Source organism: Schistocerca nitens, chromosome 8 (assembly GCF_023898315.1).
Source record: "Schistocerca nitens isolate TAMUIC-IGC-003100 chromosome 8, iqSchNite1.1, whole genome shotgun sequence".
Lineage (NCBI taxonomy): Eukaryota > Metazoa > Arthropoda > Insecta > Orthoptera > Acrididae > Schistocerca > Schistocerca nitens.
The window spans coordinates 527,676,637-527,702,315 of NC_064621.1; the positions used below are offsets into that span (position 1 = coordinate 527,676,637).

Here is a 25,679-nt window from a genome sequence, read left to right on the forward strand (position 1 = left end):
CACTCATTCATGTTCACAACATAAAATGAATTTGCATACAAGTGAGAGTACACTAATATTAGGAACATTTTATTTGAGACAAACTACTTTTGTTACATTTGTCGTGGTCGTGAAAAGGATAATTGAACAACATAAAATTTCAAAGGGATGACAAATAAATGGTAAAAAGTAATAGATCCCAAAACATTACACAGACAAAAGTTCTATTATCATTTTGTAATGTGTGTTGCTTTCTCCTTTTTATGAATATGAGATTCATCTGATCTCTATGCACAAAAAGAAAAACACAGTAACTAAAGATGTTAAATATTGTGATTTTATGTTTGGTTTCTCTTTCTATGGCAGAGGAATGTGGAAACTAGAAGAAGATTATTTAAATATGTTCAACAATAGATACACAGTTATATGTAGAGGAGTGAGAAATAAAATGTATTTTATTTGTTTGTTAAGTTATGATGTAAGATCTCTTTCTGTTTGTTAACTAATTTTTCTCCTGTTGAAGGATAAGACAGTTCTGGAATATGAAACTTTTTATTTTTGTTTCTGTGTCATGCCTCCTCCAGCTGTTTGTCTCACATAAAATGAAACACACTTCAACACTTGAAAAATACATCCGTGGTACAACTGTATGCAAAGTCATTAATGTTAATAACTAAAATTAAAGTTTAGCTTCAGAGAATATCACAAGAATTGCTGTGCTGCTTGTCTTTTGCCCCAGAGTTGCCAAACCCACCACAACACTGTTGCTGGACCATTCCCTGTCCCTGGCTACGGTGAATCACTTTCTTAGTGCGGATGCATAGGCTCCCATCAGAACGTGAAGTGGGTGGAAGCTGCATCTTCACAGGCACACTGTCTTCTTCCTCATCTCCCTCTTCATCTTCTTCTGGAACTACTGTTGAGCTTTGTATATTTCCATACGGATGATGCATGTCACACAGAGTACTTTCCTTGTGACAAGTCAGTGTAGGGCAGTTACCAAAGTGAGAATTAACAGTTTCACAATCTGTGCCAGGAACTGGAGAATTTAGAGGAGGTATAGGCAGAAGAGCTCCATCTGAGGACACACTGTTTATTGATGGAAACTTCATCAAGGGAGCAGCCCTCCCTTGTGGTGAGACAGCTGTACATGTAGTTTGTATCCGTGCGAAGGAAGTGATTACATCTGCCCGATCAATGTCGCATACTGAAGATGTTGCCATGCAGGAAGTTGCAAATACTGCTCCCATGGAGTTGGAACGTATTTCTGTTTGTGTGGATGAATATATAGAAAAAAATTATATTAGACTGTTGAGTTGGATGCACATTATACCACACAAAATAATGTACTTTCCTTATTACCTCGATTCCCTGTGGTTTTAACAGGTGAACTTGCTATAGAACGCCTTGCCACATCTTGAAAAGTGACTGGTGAATAGACACGACGTTCATCGGAGGGGCCTAGCAGACCATGCATAGATGCACGATCAGCATCATACTCCCACTGTGGTTTTGGGCCAGGAATAGCCATGCGCATTAATGGATTACGATACTCTTTTTTGTCCAACCAATATGTCTTCATTGAACCTGCAACATTGTACAGAAAAAAATCCCATTATGCAGAATGTACTCTAATAAAAATAAATCTTCTTGTATCAGGAAAAAAAATGTGTAACTGAATTTTGTCTCTATTCTTAATTTACTTTTTGGTGTACTGCCAGTAATATGCCTTTGTAGATTTATGGGTAATAAGTAAGATTCTACACCATTGCCAAATGTTTCTGTAGTGTGTTACTGCAGCCACCACGAATGGTAATCTTATAAAAGAAAACATAATGTTTATATATGGGTACTGCATGGCATAAATGTTCAGTGATATACTATTTAATTCATTGCTGTGTGGCCCTCAGCCATATGTGCATTCCTTTATTATGGTCTCTTGAAAGAAACTGTTGTAATAGAAAAGAAAATGCTTGAACTGTTTTTGCAGTAAATTTCATATTATTTACACATAAGACCTTTATGTCATCTCACACTATTTCTCCCAGTATCTTGCTGACTCCAAAACGATAACCTTTATAAAGATGGTGAACTATGTCTTCATCTACAACTCCTGTAAGTGTAAGATACAAAAGAAGTATGGCATGAGCACATGCATTTGCCAAACCACACTGTGTAATACAATTAAAGGATAACTTTTTTGAAACTCTGTAATTGTCTCCCTTCGCAATGTAGAAGTTGGAATTGGCTTGAAGGTGTCTACAACCATCTTTTGTAATGGTGCAGAAGTTCGGTACCCTGAAACATCACCCTCAGCCTCAGTGATGCTTTAAACAGCAAGGTGTTGACAAATGTGAAAAAAATCCCAGAGGTCAGAAGTTCATGTGACTTGTAAGGAGGGTTAATGATATCGCCAGTTATCATCACAGTTCTGGCCAAAGTCACCATGGACATATCACATAATAGGAAGGTCATCGCAATTCCTCTTATCAATATTTCACCCCTTAATTTGGACACTTGTGTGATGGAGGTCAGAACTGCAATACCCAATGTTTAAATCATGCGGTTTTCTTATGGGCGCTGAGAAAACATTTCAGACACACTACTGCTCAGATGGAAGTGAAACATGGACGATAAATAGTTTGGACAAGAAGAGAATAGAAGCTTTCGAAATGTGGTGCTACAGAAGAATGCTGAAGATTAGATGGGTAGATCACACAACTAATGAGAAGGTACTGAATAGGATTGGGGAGAAGAGGAGTTTGTGGCACAACTTGACCAGAAGAAGGGATCGGTTGGTAGGACATGTTCTGAGGCATCAAGGGATCACCAATTTAGTATTGGAGGGCATCGTGGAGGGTAAAAATCGTAGGGGGAGACCAAGAGATGAATACACTAAGCAGATTCAGAAGGATGTAGGTTGCAGTAGGTACTGGGAGATGAAGAAGCTTGCACAGGATAGAGTAGCATGGAGAGCTGCATCAAACCAGTCTCAGGACTGAAGACCACAACAACAACAACAACAACAACTGCTCAGAATCAACACCGAAAGGCCTTAGGAGGTGGAATAAAGGACGTCAATGAAACCACCCCTTTCCTCAGGGCATTTATACACACACATTTTGTGGTTGAAAATGGCAGTTCGCAATGTGATGAACTGCAGGACGAAGTTCTTGGCAACCTTTGACATTCGGATGATTCAACCTGTCTGTGAGGACATTGTGGACCAGCAACCCCATTGAATGTGACCACATCCTTTTGGAGTGCAATGTAACCACTGTTTTTGCACTGGTGTATAGGATGACGCCATGAGGGGCCACTGAAGACCAGTTGATGAACTTTGAATGTGAGCTAAAGCAACACAGGGGTGCTTATGCTTCTTTGTCCCTCTTTTTCAAGGCCTCCTGGGGTGTGATCACAAAGGGTGACTCATGCATGACTAAAACAGCAAAGGATCCGCTAAGACTATTCAGTCTGGCAACACCCTTAGCATCACCTGCTGCCAGTTTTGAGCGTGTCAAAAATGTACCTGAACAGAGACAGACTGTGATAATAATCCTAGGGACATGCAGATAGGCTATAGTGCTGCTCTTGTGACTGCCAGTAGGCATGTGGAGGGGTTGCCTGTCTGGAAACTACTAGGAATCCATCACAGTTTGTCTCCGTACAGGTACATTTTTGAAGTGCTCAACAATGATGAGCAGGTGGAACATAGGGTGTTGCCAAGCCAGGGGTGGGGGATCTTAAAGAGATTATTTGCCATTTTATTCACACACACATTTGTCAATGCTGATGCTGGATTCCAGGCCACGCTAAGTTGATAACCTTCGTCCCTGTTCACAAGGTTCTCATGGACCCATATTTCTATTGATTCGCCGGCCGGAGTGGCCGAGCGGTTCTAGGCGCTACAGTCTGGAACCGCGTGACCGTTACAGTCACAGGTTCGAATCCTGCCTCGGGCATGGATGTGTGTGTTGTCCTTAGGTTAGTTAGGTTTAAGTAGTTCTAAGTTCTAGGGGACTCATGACCTTAGAATTTAAGTCCTATAGTGCTCAGAGCCATTTCTATTGATTCTTTAATGATGCTGTCCCAATAGCTCCTGGCTCGGCACGGCACCCTGGTGTTCTCATAATCAAAGGTGTTTTTTTTTTTTTTTTTTTTTTTTTTTTTTTTTTTTTTTTTTGATACTATGTTCAGTTATAGCAAATTTCTCTGTCTGTCCAAGTTGGATATGTCTGATGTGTTCCTCGCACCTTTTCGAGATGCAGCACTGCGTTTGTCCAATGTACTGTACACCACATTAGCAGGCAATGCTATATATGCCAGGTGTGTTGAGTTTGAGCATGTCTTTAGCTGAGCGCAGCAGATCTTTCGTCTTCCAGGATGCATACAGAGCATGCATACAGAAGTAAAGAGGTATATAGTATAAAGATAACCACAACTATGTAGGATGAAAAGATGTGTGAATGGCTAAAGAGGAAAGAGAAAGAGGAGAAGACTGAAGAGTAAATGGGGGTGAGGTTGGTTAACGTAGGTTCAGTCCAGGGGGATGGCAGGATGAAAGGATGTGTTGGAGTGCAAGTTACCATCTCCGCAGTTCCGAGGGACTGGTGTTGGGTGGGAGAAGCCAAATGGCACGTACAGTGTAGCGGGTCCCTAGGTCCCTCGAATTATGCTGGAGGGCATGCTCTGCTACTGGGTATTGGACATCTCCTAGGCGGACAGTTCATCTGTGCTCATTCATGCACTCAGCCAGTTTAGTTGTCATCATACCAATGTGAAAGGCTGTGCAGTGCAGGCTTGTCAGCTGATAAATGGCATGTATTGTTTCACATGTGGCCCTGCCTTGAATTGTGTATGTTTTACGAGTAGTGGGGCTGGAGTAGGTGGTTTAGGTGGTTGTGGGGGGATGCATGGGGCAGGTTTTGCAGTGGGGTCGGTTACAGGGGTAGGTAGTGCTGGGTAGAGAAGGTGCTCTGGGAATATTGTAGGGTTTGACAACGATGTTACGGAGGTTAGGGGGCTGACGAAAGGCAACTCTGGGTGGTGTGGGGAGAATATTGTCAAGGGATGATTTCGTTTCAGGGCTTTATTTGAGAAAGTCATATCCCTGGCGGAGTAATTTGTTGATGTATTCGAGGCCAGGATAATATTGGGTGACAAGGGGGATGCTTCTGCATGGTCTGGGTGTTGGAACATTGTTGTTGGACGGGGAGGAATGTGTTGCTCAGGAGATCTGTTTGTGGACAAAGTCTGCAGGATAGTTGCGGGAGAGGAAAGCACTAGTCAGGTTATTGGTGTAATTGTTGAGGGATTCGTCACTGGAGCAGATACGTTTGCCATGAATACCTAGGCTGTAGGGAATGGAGTGTTTGATGTGGAATGGATGGCAGCTATCAAGGTGAAGGTACTGTTGTTTGTTTGTGGGTTTGATGTGGACAGAGGTGTGGATGTGAGCTTCAACAATATGAAGGTCAACATCCAGGAAGGTGGCTTGGGTTTCGGAGAAGGACCAGGCGAAATTCAGACTCGAAAAGGAGTTGAGGTTATGGAGGAAATTAAGGAGTGTTTCTTCACCATGAGTCCAGACCACAAAGATGTCATCTATAAACCTATACCAGGCCAGGGGCAGCAGCTGCTGGGTCTTCAGGAAAGCCTGGCTGAGCGCATGAACGGGCACAGACGAACTGTCCGCCTAGGAGATGTCCAATACCCAGTAGCAGAGCATGCCCTCCAGCATAATTCGAGGGACCTAGGAACCTGCTACACTGTACGTGCCATTTGGCTTCTCCCACCCAACACCAGTCCCTTGGAACTGCGGAGATGGGAACTTGCACTCCAACACATCCTTTCATCCTGCCATCCCCCTGGACTGAACCTGCGTTAATCAACCTCACTTCCATTTACTCTTCAGTCTTCCCCTCTTTCCCTTTACTCTTTAGCCATTCACACATCTTTTTGTCCTACATATTTGTGTTTATCTTTATACTATATACCTCTTTACTTCTGTATGCATGCTCTTTGGTTCAAAGCTGGCACAGTACTTACAGTAGAATATCTTTGGCTTCCCTCTGACACCCATGCCTCCATCTTTGCTACCCTCCCTGTTTACCTTTCCCCCGTTGCTTCATAACCTGGGTTGTGAGTAACTGAATCCACTTGCCCTTCTTCCCCTGTTTTCCCCCTCTCTCCTCCCTGACGAAGGAACAAAGTTCCGAAAGCTAGGATACGTAAATTTTCTGTTCTGTTTTGTGTATCTCTCGGCTGTTCTGAGCTGAGGTAAGTACTGGTCAGCCCCTCTCTCTCTTTGTTAAAACATATACTAACAAAGGGAGAGCCACCTGTGAAATGACACACGGAGCAGCTGTTAAGTAAACTCTGTTCAGCCTTTCACATTGGCATGACTACCACCTAATTACCAATTAGGATGAATGGGAATAAGCAGACGGTAACACCTCACTGAAGGTCAGTTACACACTTCTGTCCATATTAAACCTACCAACAAAAACAGTACTTACATTTTGACAGTTGCCATCCTTTCCATGTCAAACGTTCCCTCCCATATAGCCCTGGCATTTGAGGCATAAGTATTTGTTTGCATGCAGACTCTACAGCAATACACCTATCATTCTCACCTCAGCGTTCACTGGAGGTATTTACTCCCCCCCCCCCCCCCCTCCAGCCTAGTTCAAATGCAGATTTCAGGGCCATCACATCCAATCCTGGTACTGCTGAACCCCCCTAAAAACAACTTCAGAACACACAACTGGTCACTCAGTATTATACTGGTCTTGAATGTACTAGTCAGCTACTTTGACAAGGCTGTGACTTCCTAAAATCATGCCCTTAAATGAGATCCATTCTGTCTGAAATTTTACCCACTGCACCTGGAATAGCTTTTCATCGCCCTCCCAATCTCCACAATATTCCTGTCAGACCCTCTGCTCCTTGCGCACCCATCTGCCTAACCTATGGCTCCTACCCCTGTGACCATCCCCACTGCAAGACTTGCCCTATGCACCCTCCTACTGCCACCCATACCAGCCCTATAACTGGCAAAACATATACTATGAAAGGGGAAGCCACCTGTGAAACGACATGTTGTATACCAATTGTTATGTAAATACAATACAGCCTTTTGCATTGGCATGACTACCACCAAATTATCAATTAGGATGAATGGGCATAGACAGAGGGTGTATACTGGCAACACACAATATCCTGTTGCACGGAATGCTCTACAATATGACGGTCATGACCTCAGTGCCTGTTTCACCACACACACTAACTTGATTTTTCCCCCAGACACTAGTTTCCCAGAACTCCACAGGTGGGAGCTAGCACTGCAGCAAGTCCTTGGCTCTCACCACCCACCTGGTCTTAATTTACATTAATCTCTTCCATCTCAGCATTTCTTCACAGTGACTACTCTTTTCTTCACTCCATTTTCGTTTTCTACATCTTTCATTGTCTTACCTGTCTATTTTTCACTGCCCCCTCCAACCTCTGTAACTTAGAATGCGGAATGCAGTTAGCATTTCACACTTATTAACTCATACATGATCTTTAAGCAGTTGTCTCTGTCTTGCATTTTACCTTGTCTTCCATCTTTAAATGCTCAGGTTTTCAAATCTCATCCGATGCAGCCCCAACAATCAGCCTTTCCTTCTCATCTTGTACAGTAAGTCTCCCCTGACCCATGGTCTGGGTGACTTTACCAAAATCTACCCCTTTTTGTGGATCTTTCCAGTCCTTTTCCTTCAGCCCTGTATCTTCCTCTTTAACTGTTCTGCCTCAAGAAGAAACCACTGTATCTGAAAGTTTGCCTAATTGTAACATTTTTTTTATGTGTGTGTTGTGCCACCACATGGTGAGTAGATTTTTTATCTACCGTAATAAATTATTTTAACGTGATGAAAAGGATAGATTGCTACTTGCTGTAAATATGATATGATGAATTGCAGACAAATACAATAAAAAAATAGTTACACATTTATCTTTTTGCCATAACCTTCTTCAGAAAAGGAAACACATTCACTTTCTTTCACACAAGCAAATACACCTCATGTACACATGACCACCATCTCTGGGAGCTTGGATCGGAATAGTGCATTGTAGCAGTTTTCGCCCATTGTGCGTAATGCTTGCTCAACTATAACATCTACGCCATACCAATGATGTTCATGAACATTCTGTAGTGGGTAACGTGTTCCCCTCTCTATCCACACTAACTGGTGGCCAGAATCGCTTGTCACAGGGAAATGAATTTCCACAGAGAATGCCACTCTGGACCACTGTTTTTAAACCCAACCAACATGCTCCTTACACCAATGAACTCTTTCTCAATAATAGTATGGTTAAAGTGGGATGCATTTAACTGGCTTCCAAGCATTGAAACCAGCCTGATTTTATTGCCATGAAATGGTTCTGGCAGAGACATGTGCACTAGTAATAGTTGCAAGGTCTGCAGCAATCTGCCAAGCAGTGAGATGTCTGTTCTTTTTCACCACTAGGGCTATGTATCAATACTTTTGTGGTGAGGTGGTCTGTCTATAACCATTGGAATGCTTCTGCATAGCATTTTCAACTTCAGCTGCCATTTTGATTGGATTGCACCCATTACTGTGGCCACAGTAATGACAGATTGACCAGATTTGAGCCATTCAACTGCTCATCAAAGGTCGTAAGTACTCAAATTATGCTTGAAGACTTGTCACAGTACCACCCAGAATGTCACACTAATTGGTTCCACAACAAACTTCGTCAATCACTGACTGCATTAACTGTCAAATGCATACAGAGCATTTGTGCACGGGCTTCAATGCGGTTAACATATGCTGCTTTCTGTATTTTGCTTTACTGACATTGGACAGGTGTTCCATAGCCATTGTTAGTTGTTCTTTAGCAATTGCCAAGCAGTGTAGTAACTCTGATCCTACCACTATCTTTTTGCTTTGAGACTCACATTCCTGTAAATGAATTTACTTGCCTACTGTTATTCTTACCATATAGCACCTCCCACACTGTTTAGCATATTCTTATGATAAATACTTCAATTTCTCCAGAGATCTCAACCCTCGCTGTTTATGGTTCTATTCAACATTTAATATTGAGTATTATGTGAGCTATAATGTTTTTTGGAAGTGTTTCAAATTCCATTACTTTTATTCCCTATGCTTATACTCATTTACTAATCTGTTTATATAGAAACTTTGTGAAAGCATTTCCTCCCATCTAATGTGAGTGCTTTATCAGCTTGGCACAAATTTACACTCATACTGACCAGACAGTGACACAATTAAAAACTTGAATGAAAACAGGTAGGTTCTGTGCACCCAGTGTATATGAGGGCCATACTGAAAGTAACTAGCAACAACTTTCAAAATTTTGAATCTTCATATCTTAGACAAACCAAGTACATCAACTTAATCTACATACTTTGTTGCTTTTCAATGTAATCTCCTTTTATTTGCACACATCTTTTTTCTACAAGTCTGAAAATACCCTTATGATAGAACTCTACTTCAGCAACCCAAAGACATGGAAGCATTGCTTGCCAAACATTTTCCATCATCTTGCAGCATTCCCTCACATCTGTTCTGTAACAGAATCGAAGTCTGAGGTGAACTTCAGTAGCACATTTTCCATCTTAAGCAAGGAATTCGGTGGCAGCTCATTGTTGTAGTGAAATGTTCATGTCAGTTATTTTGAAAGTACTGCCTGTGGTCATTAATAGCATCACAATATGGCAACATGAGGCATATAGTCTGTAGGTCACAATTATGCAGTCATTTATGTTACATTTCTGGAGATATAATTTTAATAATGATTTGCTCACAGTTTCTAGTATGGATCTCGTACATTAAATTTAAGAAGTGGCTACCCCAACTTTTTAATAAATGCTGGAATCAGCTTTCAGCCCTATGGCACATTCTTAAGATATCATAATCTAGGTTTCCTCAGAATCACTTAATTCTTTGTGGTGGTTCTCTTTTGCTTACATTTCTTTTGTGTGTTTGAAAAATATTCTGCATTAAAATTGTTGCGAATACACTGTGTAGTGAATCAACATGTACTTTTACATGTCACTGAATACGGGATATTTTACAAAGACTCCTAACAAATACCCTGTCAATCAAATTCTAACACCAAATGTGGACAATCTGTATGGGAAAAAGGAGAGGAGCATGAATGGGGAAAGACTTGGGCAGGAGTGTTGGCAGAGAGCAGTGCACAAAGAGGGTGGGAGGTAAGAATAGGGAGGAGGTGAGAGGGCAGAGAGGGTGGAAACTGTTGAGCAGAGTGTGTGAGATCATTGTGTTACTGTAATTTGAGGCTGGGATAATTTCGGAAGCAGAGAATGTGTTATAAGGATAACCCTCATTTGCACAGTTCAGAAAAGCTTGTGATGGAGGGGAGAATCCAGATGGCTCAGGTAGTGAAGCAGCCATTGAAGTCAAGCATGTTATGTTCAGCTGCATGTTGTGACACATGGTGGGTCTACTTTGCTCTAGGCTACTGTTTGATGGTGGTCATTCATCCAGATGGACAGCTTGTTGGATATTCATACCAATACAAAAAGCTGTCCAGTGATTCCCACTCCTCTCCTTTTTTGCTCCCTGTCCCCCTGTCCCCCTCCCCCTGCCCCCACCCCACCATCCTTCTCCCTGCCCTAGAGCCACCCAGTGCTGCACCTGTTGACAGGCTAGTCCCTGCACACTGCACCAGACAGTGCTCTGATCTCTGCCCCACCCATACACTGCTATCCCTTCCCCTTTCCCATGCCCCTCCAGATAGCTGCTTCCATTCTATGTGACTTCCATTCTATGTGACGGTGACATTCCAGTCCAAGCTGCCACTGATGGTGGTCATGTGTGCATGAGGTGTGCTTTCTTGTATGAATGAGTGTGTGTGTGTGTGTGTGTGTGTGTGTGTGTGTGTGTGTGTGTGTGTGTGTGTGTGTGTCCAAAACTAATGTTTAAGTGTCTCTTAGTTGTGCCTGTCTGTAACAGAACATGCCACCTTTATGATAAGTAGCAATCTATCTTCTCTTAAAGCATTTATTAATGACTCTGTCAGCAGTTGCAGTACTTATATTGGATGACTAGTTTTGAACCTTACAGGTTCATTTTCAAGCCTGGCCTACTGAGCCTGCACTGACAATGCCTGATCTTATTAATAAACATCAAAGTGGCAACATATGCTTTATAAATGTTTGCAGAATGAATGCCACAATCCACACATGCCTCTTACCAAATCAAAATCACCATTTGCAGAATGAATACCACAATACACACATGCCTCTTACCAAATCAAAATCATCAGTTTGATTTTGATTTGGTAAGAGTCATATGTGTATTGTGGCATTCATTCTGCAAACATTTATAAAGCTGATTCAAAACTAGTCACCCAATATAACTACTGCAACTGTTGACAGAATCAGTAATAAATGCTTTAAGGAATTTAATAAAGCTGCTGGTTCCCTGTCAACAAAATGTTGAAACTGATGAATCTATCTTTTTCTTACATTGTAGAAAGTAGAGAATAATTGAGGACCATCACAACTTCATTTTTAAATGGATCTTCAACTCCTATATTCTTGTAATTTACCTTTTCCTTTTACTTGTATTTCTCCTCTCTCTGATACGTGGTATGTTGATGGAAGAAGATCACGTGTTGACTGTGAAATGTGTATTTTCATTGCTTCGCTTGTTGATTCCATTCGTGATGCTGTATTAACTGAATCCCCAAAGAGGCAATATCGTGGCATTTTGAGGCCTACAATTCCAGCCACAACAGCCCCAGAATGCACACCGACACGTATCTGTAAATGAGATCCTAAAACAGAGACACAGTTATATATCATTAATTTTTGAAGCCACTCTACTTCTGTAGCACCATACAGCTAATGAACACACAGATAAATGTCTTGTGAAATAGGAAGGTCAAACAGGCATATCAAATTAGTGTGCATTGATGTCACACAGAGTCTGAATTATAAGGATACAAACCCTTAGCATCATTCCTATACTGTAAAATAAATATAAAACATAAAAAAAACGAGAAATTGGTGTTGACAACATTTCAACAGCCAACCCTTCATATGTTATTGGTAATACTGATTCCATTATATTGTGAGTTTCAGAGCTTCCTCTGAGTCACGGGGCAGTGGCATTGATCTGGAAGTGTTTACGCACCAATTCTGGACAATGAATGTGTCTGCTGCTGGTAACTGGTCAGATGGGAGCTTTGAAAGAATGGGCAAACAGAAACTGCAATGATGTAACAATGGCTTTGATTGAAATTAATATCAGCACTGATCAGAGTAAGTATAAGCTTCATGTTGATGTAATTAAACAAGTGAATATTATATATGAAGTTCATCATTGAACTTTTTGGTATCTACATCTGCTCTACATCAAAAGAAATATGTAATTTATTGTCAACTGAAAATGAAATAACTGAGCAAGTGTCTAGAAAGGTGGCATTAAGGTAGTGCTGCTTTGATCATCACTGTAGGGTCAGTTTTTGTACATAGGCTGTTGCCTGTATTTGTCACATTTACAATACGGATGGTTTGAAAATGGATACAGGGGTCCAAAATTAGTCACCATCAAGAAATAAAAAAAGGATACTTCTCAGTACAACTCATGACAGAGCTATAACCACTTATTTCAATTATAAGACAAGTTGTGGCACTATTTTTCACCTGCAACATGCTGCAAGTTCATAAACCAATCAAGAAGTTAACCTCTAAAATGGGTATTACAGTTCTAAAGTAATACACCCAATTGGACTCTTGCAGAGTGTAATTTCAATGTAATTTGTCCATAAACAATGGTTTAAATTTATGTTTTTGATTTCCACACTTAATTTCAAGTATATAAATTAAATACAAAATCTTTCAGAATAAAGATTATACCATTCATTGCAATATGATGTACATGTTCTTACCTTTCAAGTTCAGTGAGAGGAAGAACATTCACCCACATAAATAGATCCTAAATTAAATGGGAGCCAACGGCCATTGCATGAAGTCATATATATACTAACAAAGAGATAGAGGGTTTGGCCAGTACTTACCTCAGCTCAGTACAGCCGATAGATAACACAAAACAGAATAGAAAATTTACATTCGTAGCTTTCGGAACTTTGTTCCTTCACCAGCGAGGAGAGAGGGGACAAAGAGAACAAGGGAAAGTGGATTTAGTTACTCACAAGCCAGGTTATGAAGCAACAGGGAAAGGTAAACAGGGAGGGTAGCAAGGATGGAGGCATGGTTGTCAGAGGGAAGCCAAAGATATTCTACTGTTAAGTACTGTGCCAGCTTCAAACCAAAGAGGATGCATACAGAAGTAAAGAGGTATATAGTATAAAGATAAACACAACTATGTAGGATGAAAAGATGCGTGAATGGCTAAAGAGGATAGGGAAAAAGAAGAAGACTGAAGAGTAAATGGGAGTGAGGTTGGTTAACATAGGTTCAGTCCAGGGGGATGGCGGGATGAAAGGATGTGTTGGAGTGCAAGTTACCATCTCCTCAGTTCTGAGGGACTGGTGTTGGGTGGGAGAAGCCAAATGGCACGTACGTTGTAGCAGGTTCCTAGGTCCCTAGAATTATGCTGGACGGCATGCTCTGCTACTGGGTATTGGACATCTCCTAGGCGGACAATTTGTCTATGCCTGTTCATGTGCTCAGCCAGTTTAGTTGTCGTCATACCGATGTAAAAGGCTGTGCAATGGAGGCATGTCAGCTGATAAATGACATGTGTTGTTTCACATGCCGTTTATCAGCTGACATGCCTGCACTGCACAGCCTTTCACATTGGTATGATGACGACTAAACTGGCTGAGCCCATGAATGGGCACAGATGAACTGTCTGCCTAGGAGATGTCCAATACCCAGTAGCAGAGCATGCTGTCCAACATAATTCTTGGGACCTAGGAACCTGCTACAAGGTACGTGCCATTTGGCTTCTCCCACCCAACACCAGTCCCTCGGAACTGAGGAGATGGTAACTTGCACTCCAACACATCCTTTCATCCCGCCATCCCCCAGGACTGAACCTAGGTTAATCAACCTCACTCCCATTTACTCTTCAGTCTTCAGCAATCTTTTTCGCGCCACCCACGATCTTTTTTGCGCCACCTGCGATCTTTTTTGCGCCACCCGCGATCCTTTTTATGCCACTCGCGATCACCTTTTTTTTGAGCAACGTGTGTTCGTTTGCCCTGATCTGGACATACTTGCTTCGTCTGGTCAACCTTCATCCATACTTTTCTTATTTAGTGGTCTTCCTTTGGTATTGAACAATACCAACAGATTTTATTTTCTTTATCATCCTTCCCTCCTTGTTTTATTCCTTCTTATTATTACTATTTTAACTTTAGTTATTTAATTTTCCTACCCACTATGTACCCTAATCCTATACCACATTATTTACATTCATTCTGGAAACACGCTTTCACCCTAGCCAAACTGCAATCCCACATACTTTTCCTCCAGTCCTGCTTAACCTTGGGAATTACGCCTAAAGGACTTACCTTAAAAGTTCCCATCTCTGGGTGCAATCCATCCTTCCAGCAGTCTCTCCTGGACTTCCAGAACCTTCAATCCTTAGCCCTTACCCAACTTGTCCTGAATCTCTAGACTACTTCGTGTAACCACCACTCCCAACAGCTCCTATCTCTCTTCAAAGTCCTCCACCTCTCAAACCCCTGCTTGGAGAACACACTCAGGAACATCGTCCTAGAAGCCAGCTGCAAACTTGAGTTCCATGCCACACACCACCTGAAAAAACTACCATCCACAGTGCTAGTGGAACACCTAAGAAGTGGGGTCCCTCTCCCTATCCCTCATAAACACTAACCACAACAGCACCTTCAAAAAACCTCCCCCTCATAGCCAACAAACCTAGCCTGGCCTTCCTACTCAATCTCCCAATCCCAGTACATACCCCACACAGACCAAATCTCAACTATAACCACAGTCAAATGCCACATACCACCAGTCCCAATTCAGTTCTAAACCTCTCATCCAGATCCCTCTCTCCTCCAGAGACATCTGTTCTATCAAAAGGCTTAACCTTTAGCCCCACGCCTAAATTCAACCACACTGCTCTGGTTAAAGATCTCCTCTCATTCACCCGGAACCTCAACTGGAAATACCACTTCACCACCCAAAAACAGCCCCCAAATACCAAACCCAGTGTTGAACCCTGTCTAGAACAGTTCTGACCACCTTCCCTAAGGGATCCTCCTCCCCTCCCCCAAAACCATCCCTTGCAGACATTTCAGGAATTCCTCAAATCCAGTGTTGCCTCTCAGTCCTTCTTGAAGAACATCCCGACAACCCCCAACATCACCCCAGCTGAATCCCGTGCCATTAAGGAGCTGAAAACAGACTGCTCTATTGTCATCCTCCTGGCGGATAAAGGCTCCACAACTGTGGTACTTGACCATGTGGAGTATGTGGCAGAAAGACTGTGTCAACTCTCCGACATCTCAACCTACAAAGCTGTTACCCAGGATCCCATTCCCTCTATCCAGACTGAGCTGCAAAAAATCCTAAAAATCCAAGGTCCCTCACAAGGCCTCACAATGGCTTCCACGGACCTACTCACCAAAAATCCACAAAGAGAACCATCCTGGCCATCCAATTGTGGCAGGCTTCAAGGCCCCAACAGAACGTATCTCAGCTCTGGTAGACCAACACCTCCAACCTATCACCTGCAGACTCCCATCCTACATCAAAGACACAAACCGCTTCCTAGAACGCCTCAAATCCATTCCCACTCCCCTCCCACCTGAAACGTTTCTTGTCACCATAGATGCTACATCCCTTTACACAAACATCCCACATACCCATTGTCTCTCTGCCCTTGAACACTACCTATCCCAACACCCACCCAAAGATCTTCCAAAAATCACGTTCCTTATCACACTTACCAACTTCATCCTCACCCATAATTACTTCACTTTTGAAGGCCAGACCTACAAACAAATCAGGGGAATGGCCATGGGAACCAGGATGGCTCCGTCCTATGCCAACCTCTTCATGGGCAGCATGGAGGAGGCTTTCCTGAAGACCCATCAGCTGCTTCCCCTGGCCTGGTATAGGTTTATAGATGACATCTTTGTGGTCTGGACTCATGGTGAAGAAACACTCCTTAATTTCCTCCATAACCTCAACTCCTTTTCGAGTCTGAATTTCGCCTGGTCCTTCTCCGAAACCCAAGCCACCTTCCTGGATGTTGACCTTCATATTGTTGAAGCTCACATCCACACCTCTGTCCACATCAAACCCACAAACAAACAACAGTACCTTCACCTTGATAGCTGCCATCCATTCCACATCAAACACTCCATTCCCTACAGCCTAGGTATTCATGGCAAACGTATCTGCTCCAGTGACGAATCCCTCAACAATTACACCAATAACCTGACTAGTGCTTTCCTCTCCCGCAACTATCCTGCAGACTTTGTCCACAAACAGATCTCCTGAGCAACACATTCCTCCCCGTCCAACAACAATGTTCCAAAAACCCAGACCATGCAGAAGCATCCCCCTTGTCACCCAATATTATCCTGGCCTCGAATACATCAACAAATTACTCCACCAGGGATATGACTTTCTCAAATCAAGCCCTGAAACGAAATCATCCCTTGACAATATTCTCCCCACACCACCCAGAGTTGCCTTTCATCAGCCCCCTAACCTCCGTAACATCGTTGTCAAACCCTACAATATTCCCAGAGCACCTTCTCTACCCAGCACTTCCTACCCCTATAACCGACCCCACTGCAAAACCTGCCCCATGCATCCCCCCACAACCACCTAAACCACCTACTCCAGCCCCACTACTCGTAAAACATACACAATTCAAGGCAGGGCCACATGTGAAACAATACATGCCATTTATCAGCTGACAAGCCTGCACTGCACAGCCTTTCACATTGGTATGATGACAACTAAACTGGCTGAGTGCATTAATGAGCACAGATGAACTGTCCACCTAGGAGATGTCCAATACCCAGTAGCAGAGCATGCCCTCCAGCATAATTCGAGGGACCTAGGGACCTGCTACAACGTACATGCCATTTGGCTTCTCCCATCCAACACCAGTCCCTTGGAACTGCGGAGATGGTAACTTGCACTCCAACACATCCTTTCATCCCGCCATCCCCCTGGACTGAACCTACGTTAACCAACCTCACTCCCATTTACTCTTCAGTCTTCTTCTTTTTCCCTCTCCTCTTTAGCCATTCACGCATCTTTTCATCCTACATAGTTGTGGTTATCTTTATACTATATACCTCTTTACTTCTGTATGCATCCTCTTTGGTTTGAAGCTGGCACAGTACTTAACAGTAGAATATCTTTGGCTTCCCTCTGACAACCATGCCTCCATCCTTGCTACCCTCCCTGTTTACCTTTCCCTGTTGCTTCATAACCTGGCTTGTGAGTAACTAAATCTACTTTCCCTTCTTCTCTTTTTCCCCCTCTCTCCTCCCTGGTGAAGGAACAAAGTTCCGAAAGCTACGAATGTAAATTTTCTGTTCTGTTTTGTGTTATCTATCGGCTGTACTGAGCTGAGGTAAGTACTGGCCAACCCCTCTTTGTTAGTATTTGTCTCACATATTTATATGAAATTTTCCATTAATCATTTCTGGCCACTGAGACCAACTGCGAGGAACTGTGAATGATGGGAGAAGCAGTTTGGGTGGTGGGGGTAAGGAGGAGGCTGGGGCAGAGAGAGGGAGGTATAGCAGAGTTTAGCTTTAGCTTTTACAGTTAAGTTCCTTGCTGAGACTGTGAGAGCACCTTAAAACCAAACCCTATGCAAATTAGCGAACATAGGCAGATGTCATTTATCTTTACTTTCCAAAACCTCAGTAATATTTCCAATCTTGGTTATATGATTCTCAGATGCCCAGCATGTCAACTCTACAAGAACTGTCAACTGACCTGCAGACACTTGAGATACCTGTAGATGCAAACCATCGTGAGAAAGCCTACTTACATGCTCCAAGAATCAGCTTTAAAGTGATGAATTCAGGACTAAACACCAACTCCTTATGTATCTCTCAAATGGGGATCAAGAGGACAATATTAGACTAATTGCAGCACATACAGATGCATTTAAACATTCATTCTCCCTTACTCTAACAATTCCTAGAATAGGGAATACCCTGTGCTGTGCATTTCACAGTTGTTCACACAGTGTGGATGTAGGTGTAAAAGTACAGGTAAGTATGATGAGTTAACATCACTGTGTCTGTTATTTACACTACACTTATCTATGTTGATGTTTAGCTGCTAGTCTTTGCTTCAAGTGCAAATTATCTTCAGACATGCCTGCATTTTCACAATGATATGACCACTGTGTATACAACTGCATTATCCACCAACAACATCAAAGAAGGACAAACATAACTTATTAGGCCAATTATGCTCAATACATAATGAAATGTTGGAGAATTCTAAAGTTATAGATCTCAAGATTTCCAATCTAGTTTAAGTATGTGCCTGTCAACCACTCAGTGCTCCAACGGTATGGTAAGCGGTCACCTATAACATCTATTATTTACATTACATTTATGTATGTTGAGGGTTAGCTAGCAGTCTTTGTTACAAGAGTAAATTATCTTCAGATCTGTCTGCATTTTCACAATGAAGTGAACACTCTGTTGGGACTGCATCATTCACTAACAGCCTCAAGAGCAGTCAGCATTAATTATCAGGCCATTTACATACAGCATGATTTTTGTAAATGAAGACAAACTGCAGGAATGATCCTTGAAAATAAAGAGTGAGAATGATATGGACATATGGCTGAAAATGCATTCCAAGGTAGGTGCAGCCACTTGAAGGCAGAGATACAAGGTGTTGAACACTGTAGAATATGACCCCAGTATTTGCATCATGTGAACCGTAAGTGTGGGGTAAGCCAGATGACCATGTTTCCCCATGCCAACTGCCATTACCCCTTTCGCTCACAATGCACACAGAGCTTATAACCTATGGACTTGCCTCTGTGGTGATGGTTTTGTCACCGGTTCATTGTATAGGCCACCGGGGTGTTGGAATTTCTGTCATCCATTCTGTTCAGGAATGAGGCTATATGCTATCACAACACCCATGTATGGGCTACAGGAAATCCCCATGGCATAGTGGTACTGAATCCTCAACCATGGTTCAGCATCAGTAGGGATTATTGATGACTACCTCTTGCATGTGGAGCTAAAACACTAGTGCAGACAGAGCATTCCGACTTGCCTGGGGTGTTCTCATATGTGCTTTCAGTCATTAAAACTCGCACTGTTATAGATCTGTTATATTCACCTAAAAACAGGTCTACACCCCTTGAACCTAATTTCTGTCCATACAATCCTTTTTTACTCCTTATACTTGCAGAGATCATTGCCTACAGTTTTTTCCCAATTATCACACTTTACAATACATTGTGAACTAAATTACTCCATTAGAGAACTCCAATGCTCTATTCCTGACTATATGTAATGGTTTGTAAATGAACATTGTTTCTGAAACTAGTCATCAACAAATTTGAATGTGAACGCAACTGTGACAGAAAACCAAAACAGTGAAATGATCCTTCCATAAGCATCAAGTTGGAATTCCCCAAAAAGTGCAAAAATGGGTATTATTGGAGACTGTTATAGAAATTATGAATTTGAATAAATGTTATTTTTTTAAAAAAATAAGTCTCTCATATTATGAGAACTTTTGACTGTGACTACTGTGTCTCAGTGATGGAAATTACTGGAAAGTTGAGAAGACGTCAGTTTCAGTTCTGATTCTGATCTTCGAATTGTAATGGAACTGTTCAATGAACATCTCCTTTTTATGAAGTATCAGAGAACTGGATACATTAAAATTCAGAACATGACCAAAGAGACTGAAATTGCAGATAGTATATTTTCTATAATTCTGATGTAACTGTACATTGGTGAAGCATAAAGCTGATACAAAATTAACTGTTTTACGGGAAACATAATTAGTTTTGCATTTCTAATAGACTTTACAGTTTTATTCATTGTGAAGTCAAGAATATTGAGATTTAGTATCATAATCATTCTTATTCTTTCCGATAATTGTTCATAAAGATGAAGTCAATAGAAGACGGTATTTTGTTTTTCTTTCATGAAACATTTCTTTGGCCAAGAACATCAGTTATATTGATCATGTATACATATCTTTGTACTGATATAAATAAAATGAAGAAACATTCCACATGGGAAAAATATATTAAAAACAGAGATTCCATGACTTACCAAACGGGAAAGCGCTGGTAGATAGGGTGCTTTGTCTTTAAATATGTCTGCTTGTGTCTGTATATGTGTGGATGGATAGGTGTGTGTGTGTGTGCGAGTGTATACCTGTCCTTTTTTCCCCCTAAGGTAAGTCTTTCCGCTCCCGGGATTGGAATGACTCCTTACCCTCTCCCTTACAACCCACATCCTTTCATCTTTCCCTCTCCTTCCCTCTTTCCTGACGAAGCAACCGGGGGTTGCAAAAGCCGAAATTTTGTGTGTGTGTTTGTGTGTTTTTTATTGTGCCTATCTACCAGTGCTTTCCCATTTGGTAAGTCATGGAATCTCTGTTTTTAATATATCTTTGTACTGAAATTGTTATATGCTGCTCTTGTCCGCGCAGACGAAGAAAGAATGTATGTTTAGATGAGAGATAGTTGGAACTTAGCAATTCTTTTTAAGAAGTGCATTAAATTATGGAAAATACTAAATGTGAAATAAATTAATTTTGAAGAAAAATTATGCTTCATGGTATTACTGATTTGATGTAGGGATAAACAAAATCCGGCTGCCTCTTTGCATGAAGGAATCATTGAACTACAACTATTGTGCCAAGAACAAGAATAACCTACACTGAATGACAAGAAATGAATGAAGTGCAAAATTCTTTTTTCTGCTTCTCTCACTCTCTACTTCATGCGACAAATAACTGAAGATTTTTAATCTCTGGTATACATGCAGTTATTGCATAAAATGGAATAATTAACAAAATTGCAATTAGACTTGGGTACTTTTAATTGACCCAAAAAGAGTAGAGGGGTCAGAGGGTCTCAAAGACACTTTGTCTTGCAATACTTCGTATGCTGTGGCTAACAAAAGAACCTGACATTCATCCAATTTTAGTTTTTCTTCATCTCACTTTATTGGTCCCACAAAAATTTGACTGAAATATAAACAAAAAGCTTAAATAAAACAATCATAAATAAGAACACAAACAGAGGGTTGACAGCTTTCCAAGTAAGGTTGAAATCATTGTACGATCAGTGAAATTTAGTTAATATACACTTTGAGCTTTTACAGTATTATTTTGGGTGTATTTGCAAAAATTACTGGAGAAATGAAAAGAGGATAGTGATGGCTGATGTCTCCTGAAATTAACATAAAAGTTTTTGATCAGCTGTGAGAAAATAGAATAATGTGGTTCTAATGTCAAATGTCTTAAAGACTGAGGGATACAGAAGTCATTTTAGTTGCCAAAGACAAGAAGGAATGATGTTAAGATGAGCTAGTTCAAGTTTTACAGCAAACTGAAGATCATATGTCCTGTAAAGTAACTAATAGTTTTTTCTTTTTATAAGTATACTTAAAAAATAAATGAGCTAATGTCAATTGAAAGAGAAGTGGTGCAATTATTGATGAATATGTATCTGGTGATTAATGGCTAGTTAGTGCTTACAGCACCATATTGGAAGAATATTTCTGATATTATTGAGAGATTTAAAGTAGTTCACTCCTACTTGCATAGTTAATCCCTTGCCACATAGGTCATATCTCAGTAGAGGATTTTGTCCTATGCACCCAACCAGCATATTCCATTCTTTTCTGTTCTCATCACAGCAATTTCTATCCAATCAGGAGCAAGGCTACCTGTGAAAGCAGTCATATCATATAATAACCCTGCCTTTAATGTGGACATGGTCACCCATATGAACGGCCACTGCCAAACTGTAACCAAGAGCTAAATTGACCAGCCTGTTGCTGAACTTGCTGCTAAGTGCAACATACTCAGCTTCCTGTTTCAGAACCTATACCATCTAGATTCCCCCTCCCATACCAGCTTCTCTCAATTGCATAGATGGGCACTGGCCATACAATACTCATCTCCATTCTTGTCCCTGTAGTATCATTGCCACAGATACTACTACAACACCGCCCCAACACAAGGTTGGCAGCTCATCATCTGCCGAGCACAGCACACTCTAGCGGGCCGTGCAGCTTGACGGAACTGGAGTGTGCCTCATTCACTGCTTAGCTAGATTTCAACCTAGGCAGATGAACTTTCATAATCGGCCCTCATCCAGTTTTGTTTGCATTGATTCTCTGAGGAGGGCCCATCAGGATTAGTCCCTGAGAATATGTTGTATTAGTTATAGCCGTAGCTGCAGTCCTACAATCTACTGAAGATAAGTAATTTTCATTGTACTATGTGTTTCTTGAATTATAATCCTTCTCTCTAACAGTGTGCCGTACCACATATTGCAACCTGGACTCCTTCAGCTCCTATCAACTCGGCCTCCTACTTATTTGCGTTTAGTAACGAGCTGAAAACACCCACACATTTTGTGCCTCTAAACAGTGAGACACAATAGTCCCCATGCCTTCCACTTCTTTCTGTTGACTTAAACCCATTGTGTTTTCCTTTTCCTCTGTTCTAGTGCCTATCCCAAACTCCATACTATCCCCAAACTCACTTCATCTTGTACCATCTGCAATTTTCCTTATCTGTGTAAGAAAGAGCTCATTAGTACCACATTTCTAATCTGGTCACTGGCCCTCTCCCTCCCACCCTTTGATCCTCCTTTGCTACAATTCTCCCATCCCCTCTCCTCCTCCTCCTCCTCCTCCTCCTCCTCCTCCTCCTCCTCCTCTCCTACCTCTCACCAGCCCCACAAACACAATATCTCACTCCAGATGAGTTCAAGAGCCAAGATATTGTGGTGAGTATGTTTTGTTTGTTACGAAAACATATATCATTTATTAAGTGGGGAGGTCTCAGCTCCATGTTCAAACCAAGCTTTTCTGTTTTGGCATTGACTGAGTGGGATGATGGATGTACCATATTTCACTCAATATGTCCCATACATCATTCATTGGACTAGTTAAAGAGCTTTTAGTCAGCAAAATTAAATATTTGGTATATATAACTGATTTTATGCTGGTGTCATCCTGATGGTCTTATACACAGTCACATGGCTTCTCCAAATCTAGCATGGAAATACTGTGGTAAAATCCTTATGAGAGGTAACCATTAACTCTAATGGTATAAGCATGCAATGAAAATGAACACCAGAATAACCAAAACATGTTTTGTCAGTGAAATTGTAAGCAAAACCATCAAGTAAAGAACACTGATGATATAACAGGGAACAATGGAGACAGAACTTTGAAGAGATATGATATGAAGTGGGGAAAAGTACAGTAATAGCAAATTTATGACTACAGGAAGCAATGATGGCAGCTTGTGAATCCTGCAGAGGGAACTATTATAAGGAAGGAGTAGCAGAAGGCATTTAATGGGTGATAGTAAACTATAGCTGGATTGTCCAATTAGAGTTTTGTGCAAAACAAGTTTTGGTATGATAAAAATCAAAGTTATCCAGTTTTCATCACTGTATTTCAGGGAGTATTCTATATACATAAAAGCTACTATCACTGACAAACTTCTTTTTCCACAGGAGGGTTTAACAATGGCAAAAACTACATTTCACATATATTCAAATAATGAATCACAGAAAAGATAGATTCGAAAGAAAGCAAAGTAAAGGACAAATGTTGAAGACTCAAATGCTGTCTATGACACACTTAACCATCACTACTAATAATGAATACAGAGTGTTACTGACAATCATTCTTCAGACGCACTAGTCATGAGTGGAACAGGGTTGGAGGGATCAGATAGTGGACTGAAAGTACTCTCAGCAACACACCATCAGGTGGCTTGTGGAGTGTGTCGTAGATGTAAATGAAGTTCTGTGGGCTAACATATTATTACACCTTTATTAGCATTATTAGGTATCTCCTTCTCAGTAAAAATTTCTACCTGTAACTCCAACAGAAGAGTATCATTTAACTAAATGAGGTCTCTTCTGTCGTACTTGTCCAACAGAACAGACACCAATCATAATCATGCAGCCGGTGTATATATTTATATGAAACTGAGAATGAGGAAAGAAATGGAAAGGAGGGGTGGAAAACTCATGACTTCCAGCTCCACAAGAAACTGTGGTAATGCAATGGCAAACCCTGATGCTCCACTTCTCTAGAATGGCTGCCTTAACGCCCTCGGCCATCTGGACGCACTTTCCATGTGGTCCAAATTCTCAACTGCAGCATGCAGTAAGTTGAGCATCTGGGTCAGACAGAAAGCATATCCAGATGTTCAAGGGGATTAAGGCAACTGTTCAAGAGAAGTAGAGCATCCAGGTTCGAGTCCCAACCCGACACAAATTTTCAACTTTCGCCAATGCATTACCACAATACCCTGTGTGGCTGGAAGTCACAAGTTTTTCACACATCCTTTCTCTTTCTTTCCCCATTCTGTGTTTAATATAGAAGAGTATCAGCTAGGAAGTAAAAAAGAAAAAAAAGAAGCTTACCACCAAATCAATGTGCCTACACCTATAATTTTTAATGTGTACACGTAACGATCAGCCACTCCCACAAAGTACCCACAGCTTCATTTGTGTAGATGAGAGCATCACAGCAAATGAATTAGATAGTTTAACATTCTATGGGAAAACAACTACTGGCTGACTGAAGCTCACCATGCACTATATTAATAGTAGGCTAAAGTCAAACCAATACAGATTGTAAATGTAAGTAAGCCATATAAGAAAATAGAAGCATCAATAAATATATCTCTACCAAAGCAGTCTAAGCTGCAAGCTGGCCATTGCAACCATCTGAGTCAGCTACAGTCATGAACCTGCATTTGGACACTGCAAAATGCTGGAGAAAGCTACTGCCAAGCCACCAGAAACAAGAAATTCTGCATTCTGTCCTATGTGGCCAGCCATATTGCTACAGGTGGTGTTTCCACAGTCGGTTACATAATGGGAGCCTGCTTCCTGTGACAATACATCTGGCTCAGCCAGCAAAATAATCTTGCATCCTCCATCTGACTAGCGTAGTTTCCTTGCCAAACTTTGATCAAATGCATGGCTAAATCACACCATGTCTCACTAAGTAGTGGCATCTTTTGGTCGCAACCATTGGTCTACAAGCCGACAACTGGCCCTGATGGTTCTAGGCTGTGAATGGGATTGAGTGGAATGACACCATCATCTGACATGCCAGTCAGTCTCTGGGGAATTTGGGTTCAATTTGGAATGCCTGCACACTCCAGTGGGTCACCATTTGGTATTTGTCAGCTGTCTGGCCTTACACTATCTAAGCTGACATGCTACTTGGTCAGCAAGGATGCCAATACCACCAGCTGCTGTTGCACTGTCAGTGCCAAGTTAGCAAAGCATTCCCGATTCTGCGCCTGCCACACTATTGAAGAACACAATATGGAAATGCAGCACTGGAGTCCAAAGCAGCTGCATGCAAGCCTGCTGTCAGAAGAACCAGTAGCTGGAAGTGACATTCCAGAGCAGCAGTCTCATCATGGATCACCTCATCATGGTGCATAAAGATAAACTGTC

The 25,679-nt window shown here is 41.5% G+C and overlaps 1 protein-coding gene across 1 annotated transcript in view; it reads right to left on the reverse strand.

Moving 5' to 3' along the window:
* Window positions 1-387: 387 nt before the first annotated feature.
* LOC126198786 (soluble guanylate cyclase 88E) overlaps window positions 388-25,679 on the reverse strand; it is a 122,247-nt gene continuing 96,955 nt past the window's right edge. The window contains exons 11-13 of the mRNA XM_049935356.1: window positions 11,590-11,817; window positions 1,342-1,566; window positions 388-1,246 (exon numbers count right to left, since the gene is read on the reverse strand). Coding sequence (XP_049791313.1) covers window positions 672-1,246; window positions 1,342-1,566; window positions 11,590-11,817 — 1,028 coding nt within the window. The 3' untranslated portion in view covers window positions 388-671. The remainder of the gene's footprint in view (window positions 1,247-1,341; window positions 1,567-11,589; window positions 11,818-25,679) is intronic.